Genomic DNA, 17,162 nt, shown 5'->3' on the forward strand with positions numbered 1-17,162 from the left:
AAAAAAAGAAAAAAAACTTCACTGTTGTCCAGAAACCATGTTGTAACTTCTTTGTCAAAGTAAGTTGTCTTAAATGTGAGTTCAAGAAAACATCCCAGTTAGTGCATGCAGCGTGCGTTATCCATTTCTACCGACCCAAATACCAGTTATTCTAACATTATCCAAACTTATGTTTGTGTGTTTGATTGTTGTTCGGACTGCTGGCTAACTTTAGCTTAGCTGCAGCAAACCTAGAAAACCATTAAGAGCCTGTTTTCTTTGGGAAGCAGCATTATGTTACAGCGACACGAGTAAAGTTTTTAGACCAGCAATAACTGTGTTTATCCGGTTTACTTGATGGAGCTAAGCAACACTGAGCTAACGTTACTTTGCTAACTGAACACACACACACACACACGAACTAGCTGCAAACACCTCCGTGGTTGGTAATAATATTTCACACAAATGTAACTACACTAGAGGGTGAGAAGTATCATGTGTTTTACTTTTAATCAATACTTTGAAAGGCATAATATTAGCCGTTAATTGTACTTCTTTTTAATAATACTTAATCTATTTCATGTGAGACTATAAACTCAACACCATTTTCACTATCCAAAACTGTATAAACTTATTAAAACATATATTGAAAGACTATTTATTTTTACAATTTCCCAACTTGTATAATACGAGCATGTATTAGACAGCTTTAGACATCGTTGGAAAGCCTGTTAGTTACCTTTTATACCAGGGTTACTGGTTACACACCTGACTCCAACTAATGAAGCATTGTGAAGAACTTAATAGAGTGGTCCATTTAATATGATTCAAATGTGTTGAAGCAGGAATACATTGATAACCTGCTGGATGATGGGTCTGGTAGGACTGGAATGAGTATTTCTGCCTTAAAGAGAGAACAGATATCGCTGGCTGGGATTGTACCTATCTGTGGCACCGTCCACAGCTAAACATGTGGGTAATACACCCAAAAATATGTGCTGCATGCAGTATCCAGCTGTTGGTATTCACTACTGTCTTAAGATTAAAATGCTGTCAGATGATGTGTATGACTGGCGTTGGATGGCAGACAGATGTATTATAATAAGATAGTGGAGCCAGTGGTGATTCCATATTTCTTGTATTCGGGTCCTAAGTCCATCTTCCAGACCCCCCCCCCCCCCCCCCCCCCCCCCCCCCACCACCACCACTAAGCCGGGAACATCACAGACTACCGCCAGAATTTGGGACTGGAGAGGTCTAAATAGGCTGCTGTGAATCCAGACCTCACCCCAATGGAAGGAACGGTTGTGGGATCAGTTCCCGTGTGCATTATGTAGAGTTATTACCAGTTTCCCACTACACTAACCATATTGCATTTTGATAAGAATGACTTACAGAAGTGATGGAGATGATAGAGGAAACTCTTCTAGCCTAAAGTGTAAACTCTGTGCTTGAGCTACTCAGAATTGGTTTGTCAGAATATTGGACCATCAGTCACATTGTCTCTAAACTTGCAGCAAGCATCAGCCAGCTGGCATGAAATGTAAAAGATAAAATCTTTATTGACAGATGATTTCTCTTTCTTGTAGTGGCACAAAGATGATCAATACATAATAGTGAAACACAGAAGAGCAAGAACAACGCAGAAAAATGTCTCCCAAAGTGCCTGGTGGCCAAACCCGAGGGGATTATTCTGCCGTTCAAGTGGCTGTTCGAGTCCGTCCTCTGCTACCAAAAGAGCTTCTACACTGCCATGAGAGTTGCATCACTGTGGATCCTGAACTGCATCGGGTTACTCTGGGCCATGACCGACACTTTGCTTGTGACTTCCTGTTTGAAGAAACTTGCTGTCAGGAGGAGGTTTATTCTGTGTCTGTCCAGCCACTCATAGATGCTTTCTTCCAAGGTTTCAATGCCACAGTCTTTGCCTACGGGCAGACAGGCTCAGGGAAGACCTACACCATTGGAGAAGCTAATATTTGTAAGTTGCATCTTTCTGATCTTGTAATGTTGTCCACCAAAAGAGTATTTGAGTCTGGTAACATTCACTGTCAGTACAACAATATTTAAACTTTGTCGAAGTGCATCACGATGTACGTATTCATCCCTGAGATAAATCTGAGAGAAAGCAGATATATCTGTTTCTGCTCACATCACCAGATTCATGCAATACAAATGTTTTAACTGTGTCTAAAGGTTCCTTCAGAGATGAGGTGCAGGGTATCATTCCCAGGGCTGTTGCAGATGTCTTCAAGCTGCTAGATGAAAACGACCTCACAGACTTCTCTGTCCGAGTCTCCTATTTGGAGGTCTACAAAGAGGAGTTCAAGGACTTACTGGAAGTGGAGACTGCCAGCAAGGACATCCATATCCGAGAGGATAAAGGCAACATTGGTGTGGAATAAGCTGCCACATTTTTTCTGAAAGTAGGACAGAATTTTATTTAAAGGTTTATGTATGTATTAATTTAATTTCTTGTCTGTGTGATCTTATAGTTCTGTGTGGGGTAAAGGAGTGTGAAGTGGAGGGTCTGGATGAAGTTTTGAGCTTACTAGAGTCGGGAAACACTGCCAGACACACTGGGGCGACCCAGATGAATCCAAACTCCAGCCGGTCACACACCATTTTCACTTTGTACATGGATCAACGTCGTGGAAGCTCTCGCCTTTATGGGACATTTGCAAACTCTGGACCACAAATGTTGTCTTCAAAATTCCACTTTGTTGACCTGGCAGGATCAGAGCGCATCTTAAAGACAGGTAACACTGGAGAGAGACTGAAGGAGAGCATCCAGATCAACAGCGGCCTCCTGGCTCTGGGAAACGTAATAGGGGCTCTGGGGGATCCAAAGAGGAAAGGTTCTCATATTCCATACAGAGATTCTAAAATCACAAGGTTAGTTTTGTTAAGGAAACCAAATTCTAACAAAACGTATTTTAATACACTAATTTCATTCTTAATATCTTTGCTCTGAATAGGATACTGAAGGACTCTTTGGGCGGAAATTCCAAAACACTGATGATTGCCTGCATCAGCCCATCCTCTTCAGACTTTGATGAGAGTCTGAATACGCTAAACTACGCAATGAGAGCGAGAAATATTCAGAACCGAGCTACAGTCAACGTCAAGCACGAACCAGACCGCGTGGAAGGGCTGGAGCAGCAAATTAAAGCCCTCCGTAGAGCCCTTGAAAACCGTCAGCGTTCAGAGACCCGCATCATTTCTCATGCTGATCCAAACAGGAGACCTCGACTCGGAGAGGGAGAGATCAGCAGACTGCAAGCGCAGAGTGCTCACTATAGGACTTGCACCGACACTGCCTACAGGTTGATTCACATTAATGGAAGGCGTTACATTTAAACTATTTGTTTTTGTTCTTTTTCTAAATAGTATATAAAATGATGAAACAGTTCTGGTATCTTTCCAACCAATGAGTCACACATCTACTTTAAGTCTTCTTTTTAATAAGTTTTAAGCTCATAACGTTCTGGTGATGTGTGACAGATTGCTGCGGGAGCTCCAGGGAGAAGGAGCTCTGACAGCTGAACAGAGTCTGAGAGTGAAGGAGTGGCTGTCCTCAGTTGAGGAGGAACGGAGTGGGCTCACCACGGCCTCTGGACCAGACAGCGGTATCGAGAACAGCTCCACTGAGGATAGCATCGCGTTGAGGAGAGGCAGGCCTTCCATCAGGAATCAGGTATACCCTTTTTGAAATGAATATAAAGGTTGCTTCAGACAGACTTTACCGACTGAGTGATGCAGCAATGGTTTATTTGTTATGACTTTTACTTGCAATCCAGGACATAGAGGCTGTGGAGGAACGATGGAACCATGAACAAGAATGTGAGAAAGAAGATAGTATTGCTCATCTTCAGTCACAGATCCAGCGGCTAGAAAAGGAGAACACAGACTTTTTAGCAGCTTTGGAGGATGCTATGGAGCAATACAAGCAGCAGGTTGGACACATTTTAGTTATGATATTGCTGTTGCATTTCAGCAGCGTTTCACAGTTTAGCTTCAGTGTGCCATATTGATAGATTTTTCATTTCTAGTATCATCACTGAATTCAGCGTATTAACTTGTAACTTGACCTCCATGCTAGCTGTGTCATTATGGACATGCTACTGATTTTGGGTTTTTTTTTCTGTCCTAGAGTGATAAGCTGCTGGATCAGCAGGATCTGATAGCCGAGCTACAGTGTCAGCTGTCTACTCTTGGACCAATGGGGCTAGGCTTTAACTTAAGATTGAGACCACATACGGCGCCTATGGGCTCCATGCAGCATAGTCAGAATGGAGGCCCTTACAGACAGGTAACCAACCAGCAAAGCTTATATAAAGAAAAAACACAGCTGATTTTGATTTAGCCGTGTCCATTTGAAAGTAAGTCACCTTATGCCAGGGGTGGAGCTGTGGTCCTCAAGGGCTGCAGTCCTGCAAGTGTTGGGAGTTTCCCTGCTGCAACACACTTGATTCAAGTCAAGGGGTAAGTTGCAGATTTGTTCAGGGTTTGATGTCAAGCTCTGCAGAAGTCTGCTAATGCGTGTAAGGTGTGCTGCAGCAGGGAAACTCTCAGCACTTGCAGAACTTCGGTCCTTAAGGACCGGAATTGTCCACCCCTGCCTGATGCTGTCTCCCAGTCCCTCCACCACACACACTTCCCTTCATGTCCCATTCTGACCACAACCAAATATATATTTGCAATCTTACAGATGTCTAAAAGTTTATGCAGGGAGAAAACACCAGATTCTATGTCAGCCTATACCAGCCTTCATTCTAGGGACCACTGGGGATAGGACATGAGTCTAGTCGCCCTACAATCCAGAGACTAAATGGTAGAGTTCTCAAGAAAAGATTCCTGTCTCCCAGGACTGAAGATGGCATTGAACATACACAGGGACATCTCAAATGATCCCTCAGCAGTCAGATGTCTGAGGCAGAGTGTCGGGGCAAACAACCTAAACCATGTCAGCATCCATCTACTAATAATATATTAGAAAAAAAAAAACTGGTCTTTGGCCACACTAAAACAAATATCATTCGACATGTGCCTCACATTCCTAATTTTACACAATGGAAAATATTTAAGTCAACATTTCACACTTGAAAGGGTTCAGAACTGGAGTTCCAGCAGTCAGGAGTGTTGAGAATGGTTTCCAGCCTCACAGGGTGACCACATCACAGAGGATAGCAGCCAAATTTAAATGGGACACTGATCTGTCAAGGCACAGTCTTGAAAGATTTCGACTGTACCTTAGTTCAGGTGTGTCAAATGTCCATTTTTATCTGTGGGTTTATTTGTTTGAATACAGGTCAGTCCAGTGGGTCGTGGTCCTGATCCAAATGGAAAAAGTTGTGAGGAACAAGAGATGCCTTGCAGTGAAAAAGAAGGAAGTCATTCCAGTCTCAGCCAGGAAAGATGCAAGTATGACGTGTTTGTTGAAAAAATAGATTCTAAGTTGATCATGTGCTACAACAATCAGTATCAGTTAATATGTGAAATGTATTGGAAGCAGTATAATACCCATTGTTCTATCAGGCAGATGAACTTAACATGGACTAAACGGGACGTGATGTCAGGAGGACAAGCAGCTGGAGGCAGGGGTCCAGCATCTCAACTGTCTGAGTCAGGCCAACACCCCACTCTAGCCAGAAAAGGGTGTAAGTCTTAACCACTGTCTCAGTAACAGGCTGTTTATAGCTGATTTGATGAAACAGTGATGGGGGTTGGATTTGGACTGTTAACATAAAGATCGGACTCAGCTAACTTCACACATGCTCCCTCATGTCTCTGCATAGCCAACTGCAGCACTGTGGAAAGTCTGAGAAGTTTTGAAGGCGTTTCAGAGTGGGGACTTCTTCAGGCACAGCAGAAGATCAGAGAACTGTCTGTAACTATCCGCATAAAAGAAGAACTCATCAAGGAGCTGGTCAAAACAGGTATTGGTTTCAGTACATCTCTTCAGCTGCTTTGTATCAAAACTGCTGTGTTTGTGTGTATCAGTTGTTTGTCTTGTATTAAGGTAAGGACGCTCAAGCCCTGAATAAGCAATACAGTCATAAGATCACAGCTCTGGAGAGTGAAGCTGTGCAGGCTCGGCAGGAGCTGCAGGAGGCCCAACGCCAGCTGCAGGATCTGGAACGACAAGAGAGAGAAATAAGTGCAACAGACAAGACCAGAGCTCAGGAATGTCGCAGGAAGATAGCTGCTGCTCAGAGCAAAGTTCAGGTTGGACCTCTATATAAATACATTATATCATGCAAATGTTAGTTATTCACTATGCCTGATAAAATCATGTCAAAAGAACATCATTGCAGGTAAGGTTTTCTTTAAAGCCATTTTTTTTTAACTTCATGACAAGTATATTATGTACAGTTTAGCTACATTAGCTTGTTGCCTAACATGAAACTTTTCAGACATGTGAACCTCTGAATGGGGCCATATTTATCCTCAAATATTAGGTACTAAGTCAGCGTCAGAGGGATACTGCTCGTCTAGCCAATCTTCCTGTCCTAAGTGAACGGCGTGTGTCGGAGCTGGAGAGAAGTGTCCAGTCGATGAGACAACAGCAGGAACAGCTGCAAAAGCGACTGCGGGAGGAGAGCCAGCAGAAACGACGGCTAGAGACTGAAATGCAACGAAGGACTCACAGAGTTAAGGTAGCACTGAGTTGCAGCAGAATTTTAACAAGGATTTGAATGCCAGGTTGTCATTTATTCAGCAATATCACAGTTTCATTGAAAACAGTGTCCCATGTAATGCTGCAAGTTTAGTAGAGCATAGGTCCTTTTGACAATGACGTAAGTTTAATAGCAGATTTACATGCAGCAAAAGATAAATGTGCAAACATGTTATCTTAGAAAGAGAAGAACTTTCTTTGGTCTGGTTTCTTGATTTTGTTTCCGCAAACCTTTTACATGATAAAAATATCTGTTCAACACACTGAAGGAGGGATATGAGTTTCTATATTCTGTTAGATTCTGTCACTTTCTTCCAGCTTGCCCCCTGATTAATCTTTATCTTCTCTCTTTGCCACTGCTGCAGGAACTTGAGATAAAGAATGAGCAGCAGCAGAAGATCCTTAAGATAAAGACGGAGGAGATCGCAGCCTTTCAGAGACAGAGACGCAGCGGCAGCAATGGTTCTGTCATCTCACTAGAAGAGCAACAGGTGCAGAAAGAACTGCTCTATAAAAAATAGTAACAGTAAACAATTATTTTCCTTCAGTTGAGAAGTAGTTTGACACATGAGCTTTGTATCACAATTTATTGTTTCATTTTGGGCTTTGACTCTGTGTGAGTAGAAGATCGAGGAACAAAAGCGCTGGCTGGATGAAGAAATGGAACGTGTGTTAGAACAGAGGCGAGGACTGGAAGATCTGGAAGGAGAGCTGACTAAACGTGAGGAAATCCTCGCCAAGAAGGAAGCTTTGTTGCAAGAACGCAGTGGGCTGGAGACTAAAAGACTCCGCTCCAGTCAGGTATTAACAAACACTAATATTGCAGTCAGGGATGCAGGAAACTGACAAAGGCTTCAGGTTTTGGTGCTCGTCTTTCTTCCAGGCCCTGAGTAAAGACCTAGTGACACTTACTGGGCGCATTGAGTCACTCGAGCGAGAGCTGAGTGAGAGGAACGGTCTCCTTCGTAGCAGCAGCGCTCAAGACTCCCAACAGATTCGCCAAGAGATCTCCAACCTGCGTCAAGAAAAAGAGTCACTGCTCAAGCAGCGCGTTGAGCTGGATGATAAACTGCGGCAGGGTAACCTGCTCTCACCTGAGGTCAGATATAGCTACTTTACTTTTCTAGCAGCTCAGTAAAATTGAATCATCTCCACACTTTATGATTAAGATTTTCCTGTGCAGGAAATGTTGTGTAATCACATAGCAATAGCAGAAACTATAAAGACAGTGGGAGGGATGGCTAGTTGTCTGTTAAAATCTTCATTTTCATTGTGATGTTAACAGGAAGAGCGAACGCTTTTCCAACTGGATGAGGCAATCGAGGCTCTGGATGCAGCTATCGAGTACAAAAATGAGGCGATCACGCAGAGACAGAGACAACTGAGGGCTTCTGCCACAATGCTCTCCCAGTGGGAAATGAACCTCATGGCTAAGCTCAGTTATCTGTCTGCTTCTGAGACCAGAGCTCTGCTGTGCAAGTACTTCGATAAGGTTTGTGTAAAATGCTTCATTTAATGTCAGTACATTTTTTTTTTTCCAGGCTACTTATATTGTTTACATTTAGACTGCGTAAAAACAATTTATTATTGGCTTCAACTTATGTCAAGTCAGAGTACATCTGCATATACCTTTATGTGCCCTAAACATTCATGTGGCTGTGTTCTGTAGGTGGTGTCTCTGCGTGAGGAGGAGCGAAAGCTGCAGCTTGCCCTATCTGAGCTGGAAATGCAGCTGGATGAGCAGCAAAGGCTGGTGCAGTGGTTGGAAAACGCCCTCGATCGCACACAGCTAGACACAGATCGCAGGCTAACGCAGCAGCAGAAGGAGCATGAGAGAAGTGTGCAGCTTTTGTTACAGCAGTGTCGAGGTGAAAATCCGACCACATGAACGTATTAATATCCCATCAAATTGAAGATGTTTCTTTTAAGTCGTAAGATATCTCATTTGCAACATTTGATATTTTCTCTGTTCTATTGTGGAGGAAATAGTGGCTTAAGAGATTTGCAAATGTTAACAACTCAATTTTTTTTTTTTTTTAAACATTTTTTTAACAAACAGTTTAAACAGCTTTAAAGACTGGTTTGCAAAAAATTTCTCATTTAATAACCTACAGACAGAATATTTTAGATGTATAGGTAGTAGTTAAATTAGACACATCACCAAAAACAAGTTGTACTTTTAATTTTTCTTGTCTTTTATGACTGTATTATAAAGTGTCTCAGTAATATTGTTAGTAACTAGATACCTTTGTGCATGTCATTACACCATATCAGAACAAATGGATGAAGGTCTGGCAGGAAGGCAGCGGCAGTATGAGGGATGGATCCATAACCTCAGGAAGGAGCTGAACCACTATAAGGCTGCTAATCTGGAACTAAGCAACAAACTAAGAGAGCTTTGTGGTTCTGGCAGTCAGCCCAAAGAGCATCCTAAAGGTACAGATATCATTCAGTCAACATCTGTATTTCTACAATTATGATTATGATAAAAGTAGAGAGAGAGAGAAAATGTATTTTGTTGTTTTGTTCATTATTAAATGTAATTTTAAAACTGCATCTAATGTTACCGCTGACATGCTGTCTTTAGCTTTGCCATCTGATGTTAAACCTGCAAACATCGGCAGCATGGAAAAGCTGAGCCGCTGCCACGAGGAAAGCCTCGGATCCAGAGGAGCAGGGCAGCTTGAAAAGTCAACCCGGTCCAGGGAGGAAATGCGGGAGCTGGTGAACACCCCTCTTCCCTCCACATGGAGACGGTCTTCCCTCCCCACGGAGGAGCCTGCTGTCATGGAGGAACTTTTGCTTCAAGCAGCAGGGGATGCTCCTGCCAACCGTGTAGTTCAGGCTGGCCTGGGGCCCTGTAGTGGACTGACATCCCTACCAGTGGTTAAATCTCGACGAGAATCTCGTCGCTCCAGCCTGAACATTGGACCACTGACCTCCAACAATGCATTAATTGATGTACGGAAGAATCCTGTCTGAATATGAAAGACTTCCCTTAGACATTTATTTTCTGATGTCTCTGTTACGGTTTTTATTTGTCTTCTTCTCTTGAATTTTAGTGGGGGTTTTTTTGTACTTGTCAAGTTTTCTTAATGAAAACCCACTAAACTTTCTGCAAAGCACTTTCTATAAGGTGAACAATGTTGTCATGCAGGATATATATTTAGTCCTACCCTATGGATCATTCACATTGTTACAATGTAAGGATATCTCACCCTCTTGGCTCTATAAACTTTTTTTTTCTTATCCACAATATTTTGTATTACGTTTTTTGCTCATGTAGATAATCTTTAATGTTTTCTTCAAGTTGGGACCAGACTATGTTGTTTAGATTTTAAATATGTAACTAATTTTGTTTTTGTTTTTTTTTTCTTTCCAGAAATGGACAAAAAAGGAAATATTTTTGTTATATGCTCTGTAATTCTATTTAAAAAGTTTTTTGCCAATTCCCATTACTGTCACAGAAAGCACACATCTACAAACAACCAAGTATTAAATGCCATCATTGATAGTCATGTGTTTGCATTTAAAATTGCATGACCAATTTTGTTTTTAGACAGATCTGCAAAATATTATAGTTCTTCAGTTTTATTGACATCAAGGTTAGTCTCCTCCTGCACTTATCAATTGATCTATTCTAGGCATTACAAAATATTTCTTAGTGTTGTGAAGTACAGAGGAAACGATGGCAAAACAGGAATACTGACTGACCACTAGGGGGCAGCGTAATATCACACCTGAACATTATCATTCCCTCTGCCTGAACTCTGTTGGGGTTCTTCACCTTTCCTGTTTACATGCAGCGCATGATGATGATGACCACCTGAAAAGAGAACCATGTTAAGATACTTTTGTGTTTTTGGTTACATCATGTCAAAAACAATGAATTCATTTTAGAACCATTTTAAATTTGAGGATGAAATAATGAATCAAGAGTTTTTGATTCATTGTAGCCGAAGAAGATAGTTAAGCTTGTAATGCTGTAGTTCTGGGCTGTAGGAAAATACAATTTAGCAGAGAAATTTTGTCACGATCTGAGTGTACCCATTTGAGTGAGTCTTATCCACAATAAAATAATCCTTTACATTTAACATATGGTAAATGGCTTTCTGATGTCCGAGACCTGGAGACGAATACACCTGCAGTCAAAACAGTGACAGAGCGTCTAGATAAGATCATAAAAACCAGCCTGATTTTACAATGAAACACAGTCGATCTTTTAATCAGCATAAGGTAATCTTGCATTATCCATTTATTTGTCAATGTTCAATGGTGTTTTTGTACTTGTGTATATTTGTGATTATTGATTTATTTATTTCACATTGTACTTATTTCCCGCTTTGCATAACAAAAGGGAAAATTAGCACTTATCCAACAACATACTAACAGTTTAACACGAATTTACGCGCTAATCTGTGGCGTTTAACACTAAGTATTGTGCTTTTTGTTTTTTTTTGCATGGAGCTTTGTATGCTTTTCAAAAATATCATGATCACTGTGTTACCCTTAAATCCAAAAATACTCTACTTTCGGACTCAACATTTTATAGAAGTGCATTATTGTTTTTAACACAGAAGCTGCAAAGTAGCCTATAAACCTGAAATAAGAAGATTTTTTAACTTAAGATCACAAACAGCAAGAGTGAGATAGAGACCAGGGCTTAAATATGCACCATGTCACAGCTTAATATGCAAAATATCTAATAAACAGGAAACTAAAAGCAAAGGTTTCCTCCTGTGGTGTAATTGCTTTTAGCTGCCGCTGGGTGTCGCTACAGTCGGACACCGTCCGCATTTTTATATTGATTTTAAAAATAGAGGAACATTATAATCCTTCATATTTAATTACAAAACAATATTAAATGAAACTTTATACGGAGACAAGCGTCACGAATGCACTTTTTTTTATTTTACGCATTTATTTCTTTGTTTAAAAAAAAAAAAAAAAAGATTTCATCTTTCATCTAAAAGGACATCATTTCATTGGTATGTCCCACGCCACTGCGTCTCCAAAACAGGCACATACAATCATAGGAGCTTTGCCATTTGCCGACAGCAACTTACCGTCTGTATGACGTAAGCGCAGGGAGGAGGAAGCTTCAGGAAGAAAAAAAAGGCAATGAGGAGGTGAGAGGAGATCATTGGAGTGTCTATCAAGGAGCAGCCTCAGAACCAGGGACTGAAGCGCGCATTTGGACACGGAGGATGAGAGAAGGCCGTTTGAAGCAGCGCATCCCGCATCTCTCACCGTCTGATGGAATTAAAGCGTGGACCCAGCACTCTCCACATCACGGATACAAAAGCACGATGTTCACCAAGGATCTCTCGTCCACACACCACCTCGCAGCCTTGGTGCAGATGGAGTGGGATCTGATCCACGCGCTTACTCACCTGTTTGCCAATGCAGGGCTTCACAGAAACTCTTGCACATCTGGATTCTGAATGAGCCGAGCCATCCCTTGTTACCACATGTGGATGTTTTATCCTCCAGAGACGATGGAAGCATCTCCCACCATGAAAAGTGAGGCTTTTGCATTGAATGCTCTTGACTAGTTTCCACAGACCAATGTTGCAGCGTGTTTGAACCATCTCATTCTCAGTCTGCAGAGATAACGACAGAACAGCGTTTAAGATATTGCGTGTTACAACTCGTATTCAACGAACTGATTTACCATGTTAAATATTTCATATTAGGTTCATTGTCAAATCCAATAAAGATTCACGGAACTAACGACTAATTATCAGCGGACAAAGTCACATTTTAAGCCTGAGAGTCCAACAAAGATAGTCTTTTATGGTGTTGTATAGGCCTGTTTACTTTTTAATTAAGAGCTCCTCTCACACACTTTGTCAATAAAAGCAACTCAACTCTAACACTGTTATATTAATTAATGTAGTCCAACTGTTTAAAGTGACATGTAACAGTGTCGCCATTTCACCAGGTTAATTTATAAAAGCGAATAGACAACAGTGGAAATAGTGATTCCTCCTATAGAAGAAAGTGACGCATGTCTTGTCTGTTCATCTATTCCCCAATTAAAAGATCTTACGTCAGGCGCACTGACTAAAAGAAGCGTGAGGTCATCAAGGTGTTATTTTAAATTCATATTTATGAACTAAACATGAACCAAGGTATGAAAAGATGATATAGTGGCCTTTCAGTAGTTTGACTTTAATTATATATGAGGTCAGTTTCTTATCAACTTGGGATTATAATAATACAGTAAAGAAATAAATAAAGACAAAATGAGTGTAAAAATGTGGTTAAGGTAGATGTTTAAGGGGAAAAAAACTTAAATGGGCTTTTATCAAAGTTTGGTGAAACATCTTTTGGGACTGATTAGAAAACTTGGTACAAGAAAAGTTCTCTCTCTTTTCAAAGTTTATTTAAAATATTTGTGAGGCAGAACATAAAGCTCACATTTCCACATCCAAAAGGTACATTTTTTTAAATCTCATATTTGAACTGCAAAGTAAGAAGTTTTGCTACTGAAACAGAATATTTTGTTGGTTTTCAAAAAATCATCAAAGTCATTTTAGATGAAATCCTTTAGCTTGTAAAAATGCCAAATGAGGGTCTTGCAGTGTAAAAGCTGAAGTTTTACATGCATTTACATCACTGTAATTTTCTTTCTCCCCAGGAAGGCACAGACCTACTTTTTGCTGCTCTGACAAAATCCGGAGCCTGTTCCTATCTTTGGTTATCTAGCTGTATGAGTGTTAATTATCCATCATAAAGCTAGATAACCGAAAGCAGGAATGACCTCCAATCTGCTGCTTTCCACATGCATGCGATGTAACCAATATTTTAAAAAAAACCACACAGAGGATATGATGTGTTTTCTGGTAAGTTTGGAAAAACTGCTTTATTTATACTCTCTTTCTGATCATTTTTTTTTTCCAATTTGAACCACAGGAATTAGAAATCTCCATATGAGATTTATGATCCCTACTCAAAATTAAAAGATTTCATTGGATCAATTGGCATAAAAAAAAAACTGTTTGGAAGAAAAATGTATTTTTTCTAATTTTGTCATATTTGTACAGATTTTAACAACTAAAACATCGCTTATTTCTTACATAATTTATTTAAAAAAAAGGTTTTCAGTGGCCACATAATCAGTTTGGAAAGTAGCTCTCTGTAATGTTGTAATTGAAAAACATAAAGCATAAAACAAGCCCACATATTCCCTTTCCATAATGCATTTTTTACAAGTAATATACAATCACACTGTATTTCATTAATCTCTGACTTAGAGGTCTCAAACCAGAAATATTATAAACATTTGAGGTACACTTTACGTTCATGCATTGTGAAAGTTCTGTGTCTTTCACGCCAAAAGCATGTTCATATTTATATCATAATTTTCACACTGATGAAATCTCCCTGTCTTTATTTTAAACATTTTGGATTTTTAAACAGCTTGTTCATTATTTTCTTTCAGTGAAACTGATCAGTCCTGTCTTTAAGCCCTTCTGCCTCAAGTCTCCCCTCTTACTCGCCTTAGGGTAGACAAAGCTGCTTAAGTTTAGTTTCTGTGGCCTTTTGAAGATCACCCACTGTGTAACTGCTATGTAACTCGACAAAGAGGTAATAAGTCATTACTCAGGTAGGATATTTGATTATATTAATGGTGCCAGATCATTCTTCTGACGTCTCTGTGACACCACTTCATGTCACATTTATGTGGAAAAATAAAACAAAAAAAAGTTTTAAGTTCTATAGGTCTGTTAATATTTTACTAGCAAATGTTTCAGAACTGCCGTTTGACCCATTATTACCACATTCATAAATTAACCAGTGTGTGAAAGTGACATGAAGAAGATGTACTATTTACTGTATCTGATCTATCTTTTTTTTTTTTTTTTTTTAACCTGCATTCAGATCAATCACCAATTAGGCAATTTCTTAACTCCAGATACGTAAAAACAAACATTTTATTAAGTTAGATTATTGTTTTTAAAAAACAGATAATTATTTTGAAATAGAGTACAGACAAATAATTTTTCCGTGTTAAACATTTAATAAATAAAAAAAAACAGGCCTTTCTCTTCTGAATCTTCTGCCCTGGTAAACTCGTGTGCTTCATTGATATTGTAGTTTTGTTGTTTAAGTGCAACAGGATGGAGGTTTTACCTACAAGAATAAGAATATGGGAATACATAAAATGATTCACACTATCTTTATAGCAGTGATAAAATGAGTAGTACAATTATGTAAATGGTCTGAGAAATTACGGGCAAAATTCAAATGAGACACTCAAGGCTTTAAATAAAAACTAGTTTATTTATAAATCAGTATTTATCCTTTAGAAATGATCTTTTTAAAAAGAAAAAAAAGTCATATGCTGCTCTGTATGATTTTGAAAAGGCAAGGAAAAAGCAACTACCTTTTTATCTTTTACCAATTCTAAAATAGCTTTAAATTAGTTTAATTTCCTTTCACTTCATAAAAAAATATGAACGTTCAACACAGACTGATCAGGCTCCCATTTGCAGATGACTGCGTCTGGTCAGCTGACCTGCAGTAAAGCACAAACAGTCCTGTGTATGTTATCAAATAAGACACCAACCTTTGTTTTGTTTTGTGTTTTGTTTGTTTTTTTTTTGTTTTTTTTACTCGGATTTTGTACGGACAGATATGTGAATTTTATCTGCAGTTCTGTAACGAAAAGACTGGCCGCAGCAGCGGACAGCGCCTGTTTCAGCGCTGTTAGTCCCACATCAATACTGCATGGAGAACAGGCATGAGGCGGGAATGGGAAAACACAACGAGAGTGCTTGACAACGATGTAAAATGAAGGAAACAATCACACAACTCCAGCCGATAATGAATAGGAGGCAGACAAGCTCCGCATATTAACATAATTGCATAGAAACTGGGAGCAGAGTGGGTAGGCCTCTTTAAAGGCGCAGCGTCACGCAGCGTGGCCCAAGTAACACTGACTGTATGTGAAAGAATATTCATCTACATATTTTGCTTTTCCAACATTTTCAGCAATTATAATTTAAATTTTCTTAGAGACTTAATAAAGGCACAAAAAGAGAAAACACTGATATCTTTGAGTGTTAAGATAAGAATTTATTATTCAGAAATCCGTATGTGATGCACTCAAGTGTGCATTTGTTGCTGCATGATTTTCTGACATAAATGTTAAAGGTTTTCTCTATTGCAATATTTTGAAATGTGCAAAGCAAGACTCAGGATGTCAAAACTGTTCAGGAAAACCACAAAGACCTAAATGTTTTCAGCAAGGCCCTCTTACCTGTTTTACTTCTACTTTTGATTGAAAATTTAAAGAGGGAAATAATTGATTTGACCTCAGTTCTGAGAAACTAAAGATTCTTTTACTACTTACTTTACATTTTGCATATATTTGTTGTATCAAAAACAAATGTTGGTTTTAGCAGTCAGTGGCTTAGAAAAAAATTGGGGACTGTTCCTTTATTATAAAGCAGGCTGTAATTAGACATGCAGCTTGGGGGAGGGATCAGTGTGAAGCTGCATGATTACAGGAGCTCATCCACTAAAATACTGTGTAGCACAGATCATGTGTACAATTCACCCACACAAGCTTCCTAATTATGTATTTTAAGTTCAGATTCAAATATCAGTGTGTGGTTGTGAATTATGCATACAGTATGTATTATCCATCAAGACCACATTTGAACAGGTTAATTAAAATATTTCTTATTCCTGATATTAGTCTGGGGAAACAAAGTGAGTTTTAAATGGCCCGTCTTTGTTCACATGCAAAGAACAGATGCTGTTGCTGTATGAAGACAGTGTGACTTCCAGTCTGCCAGTTGGGGATGTGCACTGCAGCTGCAGGAGACCTGTTGGCCTGTAGGTAAACAGTGGTTCCGGTACACATAATTCTGATCTGGCCTTCACTCCACAATGGCTTCTCATTGAAAAGAGCACTTGACAAAGGTTCGCCACTTCTCTTTCCCATTATTGTACATATGAGAGGCTGCAGTAAACGTCGGGGAGTGAGATGGGAGCAACGGTCCAGACTAGACAGTGGCAGATGCCTGCATTAGCACAGCAGCCATAGGAACACCTAGAAAAGGTGTTCCATTGTCTTCCTGCCGTTCTGTGTCTGACTGATTTTCACAGAGTGTACTGGTGTGTGTTAATGTAGCTTCAAGGAAGCGGTGACAAAGCTGTAGGAGATAGTCCCTGCGTCACACATCCTTTTTTTAAAAAAAATAAATAAAAATATAAAACACATTTAAGATACCATTTAAACATTTTCTGAATAACAGTTACAGATCTTTAATTAGCAATATTACACCCACCATTATACTTTTTTAAATTTGTTTCTTCTTTGTAAACAATTTATGTACAATACATTAACTCATCTAAAAAGAAAAAAATGTTAATTTACTGCCAGCATTAATATTGATTGAATAAAGATTGACACAATCTGAAATAGTGGCTTGAGTTTGGCTGAAGTGCAGGAGGGTTGAGAGGGTTAAATATAATTTTGGAGTTCTGA

At 39.5% G+C, this 17,162-nt stretch overlaps 1 protein-coding gene across 1 annotated transcript; it reads left to right on the plus strand.

Annotated features, from left to right (window-relative positions):
- Nucleotides 1-10,287, plus strand: kif7 (kinesin family member 7). The gene is made up of 20 exons (XM_079238807.1): nt 1-59; nt 1,569-1,960; nt 2,176-2,373; nt 2,475-2,874; nt 2,958-3,305; nt 3,484-3,676; nt 3,780-3,935; nt 4,133-4,291; nt 5,291-5,403; nt 5,518-5,639; nt 5,778-5,918; nt 6,002-6,207; nt 6,441-6,638; nt 7,024-7,149; nt 7,283-7,459; nt 7,542-7,757; nt 7,944-8,150; nt 8,328-8,526; nt 8,933-9,094; nt 9,246-10,287. The coding sequence occupies exons 2-20, from the start codon at nt 1,630-1,632 to the stop codon at nt 9,638-9,640; spliced, it is 4,047 nt and encodes a 1,348-aa protein (XP_079094933.1). The 5' UTR covers nt 1-59; nt 1,569-1,629; the 3' UTR covers nt 9,641-10,287.
- Nucleotides 10,288-17,162: the final 6,875 nt, after the last annotated feature.

Source organism: Telmatherina bonti (genome assembly GCF_933228915.1).
Source record: "Telmatherina bonti genome assembly, chromosome: 1".
In the NCBI taxonomy this organism is placed as follows: domain Eukaryota; kingdom Metazoa; phylum Chordata; class Actinopteri; order Atheriniformes; family Telmatherinidae; genus Telmatherina; species Telmatherina bonti.

What these genes read in the sequence shown, in the direction of transcription:
- kif7 (XM_079238807.1), top strand. Translation starts at nt 1,630, where the DNA reads ATGTCTCCCAAAGTGCCTGGTGGCCAAACCCGAGGGGATTATTCTGCC. An exon ending in GAAGGACTCACAGAGTTAAG is followed by an intron (nt 6,639 to 7,023) that starts GTAGCACTGAGT and finishes CCACTGCTGCAG; the next exon opens with GAACTTGAGATAAAGAATGA. An exon ending in TCTCACTAGAAGAGCAACAG is followed by an intron (nt 7,150 to 7,282) that starts GTGCAGAAAGAA and finishes CTGTGTGAGTAG; the next exon opens with AAGATCGAGGAACAAAAGCG.